This window comes from Vombatus ursinus, unplaced genomic scaffold (genome assembly GCF_900497805.2).
Source record: "Vombatus ursinus unplaced genomic scaffold, bare-nosed wombat genome assembly UNPS02014816.1, whole genome shotgun sequence".
Lineage (NCBI taxonomy): Eukaryota > Metazoa > Chordata > Mammalia > Diprotodontia > Vombatidae > Vombatus > Vombatus ursinus.
In genome coordinates, this window is record NW_020954594.1 from 7,135,176 (window position 1) to 7,150,681 (window position 15,506).

The 15,506-nt window shown below is 40.0% G+C and overlaps 1 protein-coding gene across 2 annotated transcripts in view; it reads right to left on the reverse strand.

Moving 5' to 3' along the window:
• Nucleotides 1-598: 598 nt before the first annotated feature.
• UBE4A (ubiquitination factor E4A) overlaps nt 599-15,506 on the reverse strand; it is a 34,654-nt gene continuing 19,746 nt past the window's right edge. For both annotated transcript variants that reach the window (XM_027835659.1, XM_027835658.1), the window contains exons 11-20: nt 12,967-13,271; nt 11,091-11,223; nt 9,129-9,316; nt 7,969-8,069; nt 7,753-7,866; nt 5,662-5,836; nt 5,048-5,228; nt 4,473-4,620; nt 3,113-3,270; nt 599-764 (exon numbers count right to left, since the gene is read on the reverse strand). In XM_027835659.1, coding sequence (XP_027691460.1) covers nt 638-764; nt 3,113-3,270; nt 4,473-4,620; nt 5,048-5,228; nt 5,662-5,836; nt 7,753-7,866; nt 7,969-8,069; nt 9,129-9,316; nt 11,091-11,223; nt 12,967-13,271 — 1,630 coding nt within the window. In that variant the 3' untranslated portion in view covers nt 599-637. The remainder of the gene's footprint in view (nt 765-3,112; nt 3,271-4,472; nt 4,621-5,047; nt 5,229-5,661; nt 5,837-7,752; nt 7,867-7,968; nt 8,070-9,128; nt 9,317-11,090; nt 11,224-12,966; nt 13,272-15,506) is intronic.

The window sequence follows — 15,506 nt, forward strand, 5'->3', positions numbered from 1 at the left end:
TGTAACAAGGAGAAAGGCTGAAGTCCAGCTTATGGAATCTGATAGGGCCCTGGCCAGAATTTTTTTTTTGGTTATGCCAATTGCCACTGAAATATGTGACATCAAGTCCTTAATATCAAAAATAATGAGCAATTTACATGGTAAGTAGCCAGTACTTAAGAGAAATGCAATAAGGAATTAGCCTCTCCCACATTGAGACCACTAGGAAGCTTTAGTAAAGCTGATACCATTAGTCTAAATTGAAGGGGAAAAAAAGAGGAAGAGGAAACAAAAAGGTGAAAGTTGGAGACTTTCTAAACTTGGTGATGTCACATAAAGCATAATTATCAGCAAGCCAGGGAAACACAGATTTGAAAGTTCTTAGAGTCATAACTACCATTATCTGTGCAACAGCAATTCTCCATTTGAGGGAAAGGAAGAAAGAAAGGGAAGCGAGAGAAGGAAAAGAGATTGGGAGTTGGTGAGGGAGAGGAAGAGGGAAAGGGAAGGGTGGGGAATGAGAGAGAAAAAAAGAGGAGGGTAAATGGGGGTGAGAGAAAGGGGTTTGGGGGGAGAGGAAGGGGATACAGAGAGACCAACAAACTGTTATTTATCCACATTCTTGGGGTTGGCTTTTGGTTTGTTAAATTCACAGTATTTACTCAAGTTGTTCCTTCTGTAATTTCCTCTCAGCGAGCCACTGTTGAATTTTCTCTTTCAGTTCTGTGTTTGGCCGGATCTGGTCCATAGTTAGGGGGCTACGATTAAAGGGATCAGTCTGATCACTGGGAGAAAGAGAAGGAAGAGAGAGAAATTTACTGTAACAATGTCTAACACTACAGGTCACTGAGGCAAGTAATGTTAGACAGACCCTCACTTTTTATTAAGCAGTATCAGTGACTGTGTGACTTTGAGAGTACAAGTCAACCTACTCTCTGAAATGCTCATACTGTGTTTGGAAGGGGCTGAGATTAAGAAAATTCGAGCGTGTAGATCAGGGGTCCTTGACACAGGGTCCATGAATTTCATTGGGTCCATGAACTTGGATGGGAGAAAAATTATATCTTTATTTCATACATTTAAAAATATTCTTTTGAGAAGGGGTCCACAGGTTTCATTAGAGTTCCAAAAGGTCCATGACACAAGAAAAATAACCTTTTGCTCTAAAATAGCTAGCATTTATATAGTGTTTTAAAGTTTGTAAAACCTTTAACAAATAACTCATTTTATTTTCACAACAACCACGGGAGTGGGTGCTATTTATATTTTAAAGATGAGGAAACTAAGGCACACGTAGGTTAGTTGACTTGCCGAGACACACAGGTAGTAAATGTCTGAGACCAAATTTGAACTCAGGTCACCATGACTCCAGGTCCAGTACTCTCCACTGTATCACCCAGCTGCTTAGAAGGAACCTCCAGAGGAGCCTTCTGGTATAAATTAGCTTTCTTCCCTTAGCCTCCGAAAAAATATACTCAAACGGTAGTGCAGTGGATAAAGTACTGGACTTGAGTCTGGAAGACCTAAGTTCAAATCTGTATTCAGACACTAGCTGTGTGACACTGGGCAAGTCATTTAACCTGTTTGCCTCAGTTTCCTAAATTGTAAAATGGAGATAGTAATAGTGCCTACCTCCCAGGGTTGTTGTGAGGGTCAAATGAGATAGTATTTATAAAGCACTTCGCACAGTGCCTGGCACATAGTAGGTGTTATATAAATGCTTCTTTCCCTTTGGCTTCCATTCCCTCTTCCCAAATGTTATTGCCCAGGTAATACTTAATTGATAACAGAAGCTTTAAATCCCATCTTTCAGCATTCAAACTTCAGGTCTCCTGAGACTTTTTGTTGTTGTTAGTTGTTTTTCAGTTGTATCCAACTATTAGAGGCACCTATATTTAAACTATCTATATGGAGCTGTCAGTGGTTTCAGTTTGATGAGGTCTTAAAAGTTTATGACTGAGTTGCCATGTGAGTTAACGATCCTAAAATGGAGAGAGACCTTGTAAATATCTACTTGATCCACAATATTACTGAGTTATGTTGGCCAACTAGAGAGTAGGATTTTCTAAGAGAAGGGAAGGCTTATGATAAATTTTGTGGGATGCTAAGTGTTCTCCCTGCATATCAAGTCTGTCATAATATGAAAATTCTTACAAAAATGGGAAAAAATACTACCTAATACAGTGTCATGTACCCAATATCACCAGTCATAGTGTGGCTTTCTTTTTTCATAGGTCCAGACCTATGGTATCATTGGTTTAGAAAACTCCTTGTGAGGAAATGCTCTCTACTAAATGCAAATCAATCACTATCCTGCACCTTACAGTCTCAGAGAGAAGTTGAGTGACTTGCTCACAGTCTTAGTCTATGTATGTGTTAGATGTGTAACTTAAATGTGAACTCAGGTCTTCCTGACTTCATATTGCCTTGATGACTGCCTTTAAAAATAATTTTACCGACGTTTATTTCTTTGTTTTTATAACCTTATCACCTCCCAGTGACTTCCCCCTACTCTCCATTGAACCAACCTTTATATATATTATTTTTTTAAGGTTAAAAAATACTTTCCACCAAATTCAGACCAACTCGTAAGGGCAAGGATCCTTTCATCCTAATTCTGCCTGCTATTGCTGCTAAAAACAGCAATGGTCAGGATTCTTAAGTAACTACTTATAAGTAGTAGTAGATGTTACCATTGCCCTAGCTGGTGGTATCCAATGGTAGCTGCTTAAGTCATAGGCTAGGGAAAGCTTTTATATACTCTGTATATAAAGTACAACTGCCAAGTACAACTGTAGCATCAGGACAAGGGTTAACCTGTATGGTGAGTACAGATTGAAAACTAAATTTTTATGAAGAAAAATTCAAATTTATATATTTTACAATGTATGCTATTTGTTGATTTTCTCAAGAAAGGAAGTGATAAGGTATGAGTAAACATTTCTAATGGGATGCCTAGTTCAGGTATTAAATTTCTCTTACTCACCCAGAGAGATCAATTAGCTAATAAATATAGAGAGTATTCGCTAAAATCATAACTCTATACTCAGTATTTAGGGAAAGGAATCATGCCAATGAAATAAAATACATGGTTTCTGCTCTCAAGGTTTGTTTGATTCTAGAATGTGAATACCTGAGCAGATGCCTGGCTATTGTGGACCTATCCACAGTGACTCTGGAAGATGGCAGCATCACGGGGTCTGACATCAGTGTGCTCATGATGGGATCTAGAAACTCATCACAGGCATCTGCATAGGTCTCTTCCTCCTGTTGCTGGAGATCTGCAAGTGACTGAAAGCAATAAACCATGTGGTTAGTGCTGGATTTCCAAAGCCATTCATTATGGACAGCTCAATGGCTATGCCTGAACACTCAACTCATGAACTACTTTTAGCACTAACAAGTGAGTTTAAGGTTTATTTTTTCACTAAGAGGGTATCATGAACATCTGAGCAGACACAAGTAAGATGACCAATTTTGCCCCCAAACCAAAATTCATTTTGGCTGCCTGTGAGCTGGAAATGTTGTTATGAAAAGGCCAAACAAAATCGAAAAGAACGTTTTCTTTTCCTCTACCTGTTCTAAATGCCAGAATTCAGATAAGGTTGTCATTTGCATAGTTACAGAATCTCCCATGTAGGCTGAATATGAATATGAAAAGCTATTTCTGGTTTTGGGTGGAGAAACCACGAGAGCAATCAAATTTTACATATGGAAATATAGCTGTCAGTGGTCAACCATCATAAGCAAGGCACTTAACTGTCACCTGAGTTTAAATCTTGCTTTACCATCATTTGATTTCTGTATCATCCCAGTAAATTGTTCAGGTTCTAAGCAGAAAGAGAGCTTCACTCACTGAATAAGTAGTTCAATCAAGGAAAAGGAAGGATGTCTCTAAAAAGGTAATGCTATCCAGTTTGGATATGAGGATAGTTGGGTTCCAGTTTCTTCATTGCACAGGTTCATACTCCTTAATCATTTCTATTTCAGTTTTACCTTCTATGAAACAGGATAATTGCTAATGGAGCCTTGCTCTATGTGAACAGTGAACTATTTTAGCTTTAAATAATGCAGAAATATAACAATGTAAATCAGCCAAGAGAATTAACTAGATCTATAGGGAAAGAATTAATAGCAGCAAAACACACCTGGGTGGGGGAGTTCCATCTCAATCGTTCTTTTTCGAGGCCTCCTTGAGCCACCTTCTACCCTTCCCCCCACAAACCATCCCTGGGAGGAAAAATGAGTGTATTTTTACATTCTTCTCTTCCTATAGTAGGGTCTTAAAACCAATGAAGTTTTTACTTGGGCACGTCAAACAAACGAAATAGGAAGAGGGTACATGAAATCACTGATTATGATAAAGCTCTTTTTATACACCTACTTTATACTTCCTCAAAGCAACTTTTTTGGGAGATGCCAAGTAGTGGAAGTGGCAGGCTGGTTTTAGCACAGGATATAAGCAGCTACACAGTGGTGTTTCCTTGGCTTACCTTGATCTTCTCTGCCAGATTGCTGAAAGCCACAATCATATTTCCAGGCTTGTTTATTTTCTTCAGGACTCGGACCGTCTGAGCAAACAGCATTGGGGAATAAGATCGCCCATCCTTGGGCACAGTGGCACAGAAATTCTCCTCATCACTGGATGGCCGGCATAAGAGAGAAACAATGTGGAAGAGAATATGTCAAACAAAGGAGATGTGTGCTGCAGTTCAGAAAAGGTCTCCTATCACCTGTAAGCCATGATTCTACATTTGATATAGGAAAATTGCATGCAACATTTTGGATGAAAAGCCTAGTGAGTTTTTCCTTACAGGCTTAAAAATGACATTTATTTTTCTTTTCAATCCAGGACCTCTCAAATTTATCTCTACATATGGTGGGCATCATACTAAATCTCGTTAGGGCAGAGTTTAAATTCTGAAAACATGCTTTTGAAGAAATTAGAACTCCATCATTTCAGTCACATCTCTACAAAATGACCACTCTGCCACCCCACAACCATGATTACATTGTAAAAAATCATATCAGCCTTCTCTCTGATCTGAAAAGATCCACTTTCATGTACCCAAGGTTTAAGTAGATGTTGCAGATGTCTGAAACAAGCTGCTGGGGTTTGAAGTCAAACTCGCTGAAGTCCTTGACTTTTAAGGCTCCCATCTTAGGACCAACCAAGTGCTGTAGGAAGTAGTTTAGCATAGAGATGATTCGTTCAGCCAGGAAGGGGTGTACAAAGAGGGACTTGATTTCTGAAATGTAAATGGATGGCATCCTAAGAAATCAAACTATTAGCAATTCTTTACTACCCATGGGCAGGGCAAGTAAAGTATCTATTTCTCCATAGAGATGAGGTTACAATGGAGAAGATGGATTTCATATTCCATATGGAATTCCTTAGGGATTTGTGTATTTATTCTACCCACAGGAGAGCTCAAGGTCTTTATATGCAAAGCCAATTGCACAAAAACCCAATAAAGTGAAAACAGATCTTCAATTAAATAAAGCTTGATCAAATCATTTGCCCAACAAGCCTGATATGAATGTTCTTCAATGACCCAATGCCTAATCTTAGAATCAAAGATGCTGCCAATCAGACTTCTAGGGTCAGCTGTCTAGGTCCCCCCAGCAAAGTTCAGTGCTGCCACCACTCATTTTTAGATACACAGATCTTCCTGTTCTTACCTGATGTTAGAAAGGCCAAGGTACCGATGGTTTCATTAGACATGATGTTGTGGAATCGAGCCAGCTGCCCAAACATTTGCAGACTGGCCTCCTTTTCTCGGCGGGCCTCGGGAGACAAATTGTCCCATTCACCTTGGTCCCTCTCAATCTGCTGAATCTTTATCTTGCTCAAGTACTAAAGAAAGTGAAAACAATTAGTGGGATGAATCAAGATTCTTCATTTAAATTTCTTTAGTTCAACAGACACTAAAGGATTATTTTGCACATGGCAGTTTGCTAGGTAAGAAAGGAAGATAGTCAAGTAAGGAAAAATACTTCAAGAATCTGCTTAAAATGAAACTGAATTGAAAAAAAAAAAGCAAACAGTATAAGTCAATGTAGATGAGATTTTCCAAGACAATATAAGAAAAATGTCACTCTAGAGGGTGTCTTTAAGCTAAAAACTGCACTAAGACTTTTGGGACACCCTTTATACCTTTTATGGGGCTTCAGTAATAGGAAGAAGTTGAAGTGATACAGATTTTGGCTCTATGTAAGGAAAGGTTTCCTAACTAGAGTTGTTGAAACTTCAGGACTACTTTGGGAGATGATAATAATAATGATGATAACAGCTAACATTTATGTAGTTGTTTACTATGGGCCGGGCACAGTGCTAAGCATTTTATAATTATCACCTCAATGTATTCTTACAACAATCCTGGGAGGGTAGATGCTATTATTATCCTCATTTTACAGACAGCAAGTTTTTCCGCCATTGGGGGTGTACATAAGGGGGCTGGATGACTACTTATCAGGCAAGTATAACAGTAGAGAGTTCAGATACGGTTTGGACAAGAAGACCAGGAAGGTCCTCTAAACTCTAAATTTCTATAAGACTGTGTATGAGGTGAAAATGAAATACTTAGGCCAACTGGGCAGGTATGAGGAATCAGAGATCATAGATTTAGAGCTGTAAGGGATGTTAAAGACCATCTATTTCAATCCCCACATTTTACAGTTGAGGAAACTGACACTAAAAAGGGAGGCTGACTTGCCCAAGGTCAAGATTTAAACCATGGTCCTCTGAGTCCAGATCTGTTGATTTTTCCACAATCAAATGAAATCAAGATGCTTCCTGTCATCAAGAAAACTATCAAGTTGTAAGAAGGACCATACACTTATTTGGAAGCCTGTTTCTGTTCATATTCTTGTAGAAAACACTATGACAAACAGCTGCATGCAGATACCATCTGTTTTGCCTTTGTGTCATAATGGCTCTTGCTGGGAGAAAGATCTGTACATAACATGGCCTATTCCCTTACTCTCAAGTTTATAAAGAACCTCATCTGAAAATACCAGCTTGAGAAAAGTAACACAAGACAAAATCTTTGGTGTTTCCATATAAGTAGCTGTGGGTGTGGCTAATTAACAAAGGGGTCAACTTGAACCCAACAGAATGTCCCTAAGGTTTAACCGATTACCTTCCCTCTGGGAAACTGTCTTCCCTTGCTCCCATCGTGGGGAAGGGAGTTTTGCTCAGTGGATGAAGGCTGCTTTTTATAGTAACAATAAGCAGTTCCATTAGGCATGGTTAATCACACCCAAGGGGCTGAAAGACACCAAACTATGTTTTATATTTTATAAAACCTAAAAATATAACTTTCCAACAACAATGTTATATGAATCTACCCTGTCATGATCACTCAAGATTTGGGAGATGAAGAATATTGAGTTTGGGAATCCCCATACAAAAAACTACCCTAAGCCAAGCTCTTTCATTTTGCAGATCTGGCTCCATGAGTTAATTCTACCAATATCCCTTTGTCTGGATTCAACATGGCTATCTTTCAATCTCTTTGCCGAGGCAGCTCACCCTTACCCAGTTGGCTTCAATGCCCCTTGATCTTGGCCAACAAGAGAGAAACTACTTGGTAGGTTGTATGTGACCTCAATCAGGTGTGACAACATTATCTGGTTCCATTTGTATACTCTCAAGCTCAGTGTGAGAAATTGATCCTGCTTTTATTAAAGAAACATGAAGTTGCTCTATTTTGATTAGAAGGTATGAATTTATGATTTGATAATATAGAGACTGTCAGGCCACCTTCTTACCTGTATGGCTTCATCCAGTAGGAAGATAGCATCATTCATCAGCAGGTTAAGGAAGCGGAGAAAGAGAGGAGGATTCATGGCCTCCAAATTTTCAGAGGCATAATCAGCTAGAGCCTGCAAACCCCATCCCAAGGGAAAGACATGTTAGCATGAAACTACAGTCTCTTGGGGTTTTTTTTAATGTAAGGACACTGATTTCACCATTAACTATCTTACCTTTATGCTTTCTCTGTAGGTGTCTGTTTCCCACATGTACTTTAAGATAGGATACATGGGGCGGCGGTAGTTAAACTTTTGCTCAAACTGATGGGGGTCTCCTAGAGAAAGGCAATAGAACAAAGGATAATCAAGTACAGTGTTGGGGAGAGTGAGATGGGGAGTAGGAATCCCTTTTCATTCCAAAGTTGCCAAGGCTCCTAGTGGTCTCTGCTTTCAGAGTTACCATCTGCCCAGAGCAAGGGTGGGATGTGTGCTCATTTCCTTATGATAGCTCAGGCAGTGGATGTACAGGGTACCTTGCTCAGCAAGGAATCTTTATCATAACAGGTGCCTGAACAACAGCCAAGCTGCAAAACAAAAACCAAGAAAATAAACACTACCAAATCCAAATACAGGGCACTCATTGAGCTTTGTTGTGGAGGTACCATAGGAACAGCAATGGAGGAAGTGAAGTACCATTGCAGATACATTTCCAGACATATTTCTCCTTGGACTGGAGATGTGGTAGTAGACTGTGACTTCAGAATTTTAACTTATTATGGTCATCTACTATGGGGTAGGGGTGGGTGGGTGGTGTACTTCTAGCTTTCCCCAAATTTAGCATCTATATCGAGCTCAATTCAGTCCCCACATTCTTGGAACTCCATCTCCCAACTGTTAGACCAACTGGTTCCTGATAACACTGAAAGACAGGAAGTCAGAACATGACACTGCATCCTAGCCTCAGGAATGGATCATCTGATGCTCATGATACCTTTGACACAGTAGTGCTATCACTGCTGAGAAGGAGCTCCCTTGTAACAGGGCTTAAATGACAACTGGAGACATGCCACTATTTGAATGAGTTACCACTGGCATACAATCTGACTCCAACTAAGGGTTGTAGTCAGTAAGCTGTAATGCTGTGATAGCACTTGAAGCCCAACAGGCAGATAGGCTGGTTGAGATGGAAGATCCTCAGTTAATAAGTTGTCTTTACTTCTGTTGTTTTGCAATTTTATCCAGATAAGGGAAAAGAAGGGTGTGTGTGCACTAATTAGATAGTCTAACTGACTCTGATTTGATCAGATCTGGTACCCCAGTACTCCTTTCTCCTCCACAAAAGATTTGCCTGGCTGTCAGTGTCCCATTGCTAGGGGTCATTCACAGCTGCTTACCTGTAAACTCGATGTCTACAAAGACTTTGATGAGTGCCTCAGCAAGCTGGGCTGCGTAGGGATAGCTGCAGAACACACGCTTACGGTGGAACACGCTGGACACCAGGGGATTTGGGGCTTGGTCCAGGTGTGGCATGACTGCCTCCAGCACCTCTGCCAGTTTGGCCCTCAGGTGGGGGTTTTTCATTCTGCAGTGTGTTTAGGAGACAGGATAACAAGGATGGGGAGAACTGGCTGCCAAATTGGTGACATTCTGTTATTTCAACATTTAGACTGATTAGGATAGTGATGTACCATCCACATTCCTCTCTAACTGCAGTTTTACTCACAAGGCATGTCTATGCAGCTTCAGACTGATCAGTTTCTGGGGCAATGCTGGGCAAAACATGATTCCTGAGAAGACATCTCATGTGGTGCCTATCTGAAGGCTGGAGGTCCCTCTCAGTGTCACAATTCTATACAATACAGAACTTTAACTGCTGATCTCTCTCTTTGATTCAATTCCACAAACATTTATTCAGTGCCTCTTGCTATGGGCTAGGCACTAGGAACACAAAAACAACAATTCTTGTCCTCAGGAAGTTTCCACGATAACACAATATGTAAAACAGGTAAGTAAATATGAGATATTTTGAGGAGACAGAGCACCAGCAACTAGGGATATTAGGAACAGCTTTAGGAAGGAGGTTGCCCTGGCTGAGCTTTGAAGAAAGCTAAGGATTCGAAGAAGTGGAGATGAGGAGTCCATTCTAGACATGGGGGCCAGACTGGAAAAGTACAGGTGGGAGATGGAATGCTGAGTCTGGGGAACAGTAAGTAGGCAGGCCAGTTAGGCTGGAATGTAGAATGCAAGTCTGCAAAGATAGGCCAATGCAAGATTGTGGAGGAATTCAAATGCCAAGCTGAGGAGTTTGTATTTTACCCTAGACTCAACATGGAGTTTCTAGACCCTATCACATAATTTAGCACTTACAGTTCTTTGCATCCTGACTGTATTTTAAGTTTCACGAAGGTCAAGACGATGACTTATACATCATCTATATCAACCTAAGTGCCTAGCACATAGTAAGTACTTAACCAGTGCTTAGTGACTGATGATTTCTCATTAAGTCCACTCAGTTCTATGAAATCTAGGCAATGACTTCTGGTTTCCATTTAAAAAAATTAGGAAAATGGAAGCCCATCTCCACCTCGCCCTCCTCCCCTCCTTCCCCCCAACACTTTGAGCACACCTACGTTCATGTGAATATACAGACAGGGCCTATCTCCTATTATACTTAAATCAGATAGCAAGTAGTCTGCTTTACATACTGCCTTTTAGAGAAGATGGTTAGAAAATCTGTGAAGAGGAAGACTGGGATAGACCATAGACAGTACAGCACACAGCTCTAACAACAATAACTTCTCACATTTATATATCACTTGAAGGTTGCAAAGCACTTTCTTCACAACCCTTATGTGAGGCAGGTAGGTACAAGTGTTGCTATTATCACTACTTTACAAGAGAGGAAACTGAAGGCCTGAGGGGTTAATGACTTGCACATAATTAGAACTAGTAAGGCAGAATTTGTATCCAGACTCCAAATCTAGGACTGCAAGACTAAGCTTTACTGTTGCTATTATTATTGTTTGCAGTTACTTAACAAGTCATTAGCTGTAACTGGTTGGGGTTTGACGTGATGGTGTTTCTGTTTTAACAAGGGATTAACAGCTGAAACCTCATCTGAACCTCCTGGGCAGCCCAAACTCTTTGGGGACAAAATCCTTTGCTTATTATGTCTTTCACGTGTGGAATTCTTAGTGCCCATCCGCCCCCCAAGGAAGGTCAGGTGAGTCATTAATGTTAACCTAAGTGCTCAAGGCATCCCCTTAGGATTTAAGCTTGTTTATTCTTGGTTTGAAAGCACTCTGGATATTCTGTAGCTCTATACAGTGACAAAAGTCAAGTGGTTGGCACATTACCTCTCTACACTCCCAGTGAAAATAGTGACAAAATGAAGAACTTGCTCCAGTGAATCAGCTGATGTCTCCAGGATGTCGTCAGCAAAGCGCCGTAGGAAAATAAGAAAATCTCCCAGGTTATCCGCAAAAAATTCTGCAAATGTAAATGTTTGCTTGTCTTTCTTGATGGGTTAGGAACCTGGGCCAATGTTCGATCCTCTCTCCTACTCAGCAACATTTAAATTATCCTTTACTCCAGACATTTATGGTAGAGCGAAAATTACAGAGACTTTCAGTTGATTTGGGAAAGGTCAATTCCAGTCAAGGTACAGGGCTGGGTGAGGAATTCTCTATGTTTACTAAGTCAATTTCCATCTGTCCACATAGGGGTCTGAGCACACCAAAGCAATAATTACAGAGTTTAGCAAAGTGACATACTATGCTAGTGTTTCCTCTGGCTCCCAAGGTTAACTGCTGGTTTTAAAAAATACTTATAGGAGGGCAGCTAGGTGGCACAGTGGATAGAGCATCACCCCTGGAGTTGGGAGGACCTGAGTTCAAATCCAGCCTCAGACACATAACACTTACTAGCTGTGTGATCCTGGGCAAGTCACTTAACCCCAATTGCCCCCCCCACAAATACTTACATGGATGTTTGAGGAGTTTCTAATCTGTATAATTAAACTATTAGGTGGTAAAATACTTATATCCTGATTTCTGATGACATTCCTCATGATACATACAACAAGAACAACAACATTTCTGGGTGTAGCTTTTTAGACATCTCATATTCCTCTTCCTCACACGCTATTTGCTGTAGCCTAACTGGATTAATAGTTATCCCCTTAATGATAGTCATCTCCTTAAAGTCTTGTACTTTCCTACCTTTGCTCATTCTCTCCCCTATACCTGGAATGTCCTTTCCTCTTACCTCTGCCTGTTAACATCCTACCCACCCTTCAAGGCAGAGATCAAACAGCACCCCTTCCATAAAGCTTTCTGTGATCTCCAACAGATGAAAGTAATCTTTCTCTCATCTGTCTTTATAGGACTTTGTGCTCCAATTACACATAAACATTCTAATTTGTATTATATACTTGTTTGGTCATAACTACTATACAGTAATTCCTTAAGGGTAGGGATCACCTTATTTTTGTACATCCTCCAGCACTTAGTATGGTACATTTCACAAAGGGAGGCACTTAATTGATTAGTGAAGTTGGCACTGAATTGTTGAATAAATGAATAAAGAATATCCTATTTCTGAGGAAGACTACAGGTAATATTTCTTTCTTTCTTTCTTTTTTTTTTTTGGTGAGTCAATTGGGGTTAAGTGACTTGTCCAGAGTCACACAGCTAGTGAGTGTTATGTGCCTGAGGTCGCATTTGAACTCGGGTCCTCCTGACTCCAGGGGTGATGCTCTATCTTTACTGGGAGTAATTCTGAATATCTCCCGCTTGTTAAAGACTCCACCTAGCTGCCTCTATGGGTGATATTTCTATAGATTACAAAATTTAAATCTAGCCACAAGATTGAAGATATTTACTTTACATCAGAAAAAGTATCACTGGCTTATCCTATATAAAGTCAGCAATATAAAAACTATATCATTGAGGAAGTCCTTACATAGGTACAAGTTTGTGAAAGAATACTGGCATCTAAATTAAACTGATTGCTTTGGAAATTCTATTAACCCTTAGCAGAATGTTTTCTGACTTGCATACCAGGAGATTTCTCCGCATTTCTACCACTAGATAACCGTATATAAAAGGTACTTTTCTGAAAAGGATTGAAAATAACACTGAAGGAAGTTAATCTGACGCTTAAACTTTTGGGGTGACTCAGTTCAGATCTGTCAGTTATAAACAGGAAGCTCCCAAGGAAGGACCAGCTTACCTGGCACATAAGCCAAAGAGCTGTACTGATCTGACAAAGGGAAGGTCAGCTCTACTGGCTCTGTGCCTTGGTTGCCAATGGCTAGCTGAACCAGAAGAACAGCCATGGACACCTGCAAATTGAGGCAGTTTTGTAGCATCTGCGGCTCAGTCATGGCAGTCTTGGTGGAGAGATAGATTGTCATCAGGCGCTCAAACTGCTCTCGAAGGCTGTCCGCGGTGGGGCTGGCGCTTTGTTGAGCCTCACGCCAGGCAACCTGCAGCCGGTGCAAGCTCTGGTTGATCTTTACCATCTGGTCATGCAACCTGCCCCAGAGAAGACCAGATAAAATGAGTCTGGGAAGCTGAAAGAAGGCAGGTCTGTCCCAGACTACCCAGGTACATCAGGTATCCAAAGAAGTTTGCTGAATGGATGATGGAGGTGTATGTGTGTGAGGGGCGGGGGTTGGGTGTGAGGAGAGAATGAAGGAAGAGGAGAGGAGAGGATGGAGAAAAGGTGCAGCCCCAAACCCAGCTGAGACACAAAGGAAGCAAACCGGAACCAATTAGAAGAGTCCTGATTTAACTGCAACATTGATACTCTTGAAAGGCAGGAAACACAATGCCATCTCTACACATAGCTTATGCTTAATAAATATCTGCTCAATTGATCTGAGGAACTTCTTTAGTTAAGTTGCATGTTTCTAATTTTAGAAAACAATGAAGTGACCCAATAATCCTGGAAAGCAGTCTGCTATTCTACTTTAAAAAAGATTCTTTTGACTCAAAGACCCCATTTCTAAACATTTATCTCAAGGACATCCAATACAGAAAGATGCCATAGCTGTCAAAGTATTTCTAGCAGCACTTTTTTTTTTTATAGTAGCAAAGAAATAGGAACAAAGTAGATGTTCATCCACTGGGTAATGGCTAAATGAATCCTGGTATGTAAATGTAACGGATTATGTTTTTAATAATGAGTATGACTGCAAAGAAGCATGAGAAGACATATGAACTGATGCAAAGTGAAGTAAGCAGATCAAGAAAACAATATATATGAGATGATATATATAAAAATAACTATAACAATGTAAATAGAAACAAAAAAACTCAAACTGTATAATTATATACTGTATAATTATAAAGATTATGCTAGGCTCCCAGAAGGGAAGAAAATGTAATTTCCACCTTTCTTTATAGAGTTGGGGTACTACAGATAGGTATGGAACACTGAATATATTGTCAGGCTCTGTTGATATATTGGGCTGGTTTTGTTGAACTGCTTAGAGGCCACTAGGTGGTGCAGTGGATATGGGGCTGGGCCTGGAGTCCAGAAGACCCAAGTTCAAACCCAGCCTCAGATACTTACTAGCACTATGACTCTGAGCAAATCACTTAACCTATGTTTGCTCCAGTTTCTTCATCTATAAAATAGGAAAAATACACCTGCCTCACAGAGTTGTTGTGAGATAATATTTGTAAAGTTCTTAGTATAATGCCTAGCACATAGTAGGTACTTAATAAATGCTTATTCCATTCAGCCTTGTGTAACAGTTTTAAATCATATAGAAGGCAAAAATCATGATTTCTTAGTATCATATAGTTAGGGTTTTTAAGCTAAAAAAAACTGAGGGAGACAGAACAAACTATAAGAAATGTTACTCTACATGACACTTTGGGTAGATTCTAGGTTTCAAAGTGCTTTTGGCAAGTAGACAGAGTTAAATTTTAAAAATTTTCAGAAAGCTTCAGCTGATTTTTGGAAAGCCCTGGTATAAGTTTCTCCCTAATCATTTAAAGTTGTTATATCTAACTTCCTTTACTGTAACATTCCACTAATTGTATTGGTATTTTTCTCCCCAGTAAGAAAAATTATCATATGAAATACTACTGGCCAGTACTGAAGCATCTCATCTGCTCTTAAGCTTTTGGAACCCCAACCTTATTGTCATCAAAATTCACATTCCAAAAAAGCTCCTAGTTCTTAATGTAAAGGTTTTTGGGGACCCTTTTTGGAGCTGAATATCTCACAATATATACTCAAATTTTTCCTACTCCTACTTCTGTGCAGTATCCTGGCCCTTTTCATTATAAGAAGGCTATCAAGGACTCAAGAGCAGAAGGGAATATGTAAAGAGAGTTCTGTAGCATCAACTATCTATTAGAAATTCCAAAGAGATAGATATAAGTATCTCAAATTTAGTATGTCCAATGTTAACTCATTCCCCCTTCTCCTCTGCCAAAACCCACCTCTCTAATGAATTTCCCTATTTCTGTCAAGGGCACAACCATCCTTCCACGTTAGTAATGTCAACACCATCCTCTATCCCTCAATCTCCCTCACTCCACATATCCAATCAATAGCCAAATCTTGCTTTCTTTACCTTTACAACAGTTCTCTCATCTGTCCCTCTCTTAATATTCAAAACAACCACTACTTTAGTTTTAGCCCTCACCATCTCTTAGACTCCTAACATCTAATATCTCCTAACAGGACTCCCTGCTCTTGTTCTTTCTGTATTCCCACCCAGCTCTGCAGAGCTGCCGAAATGAGTTTCCTTA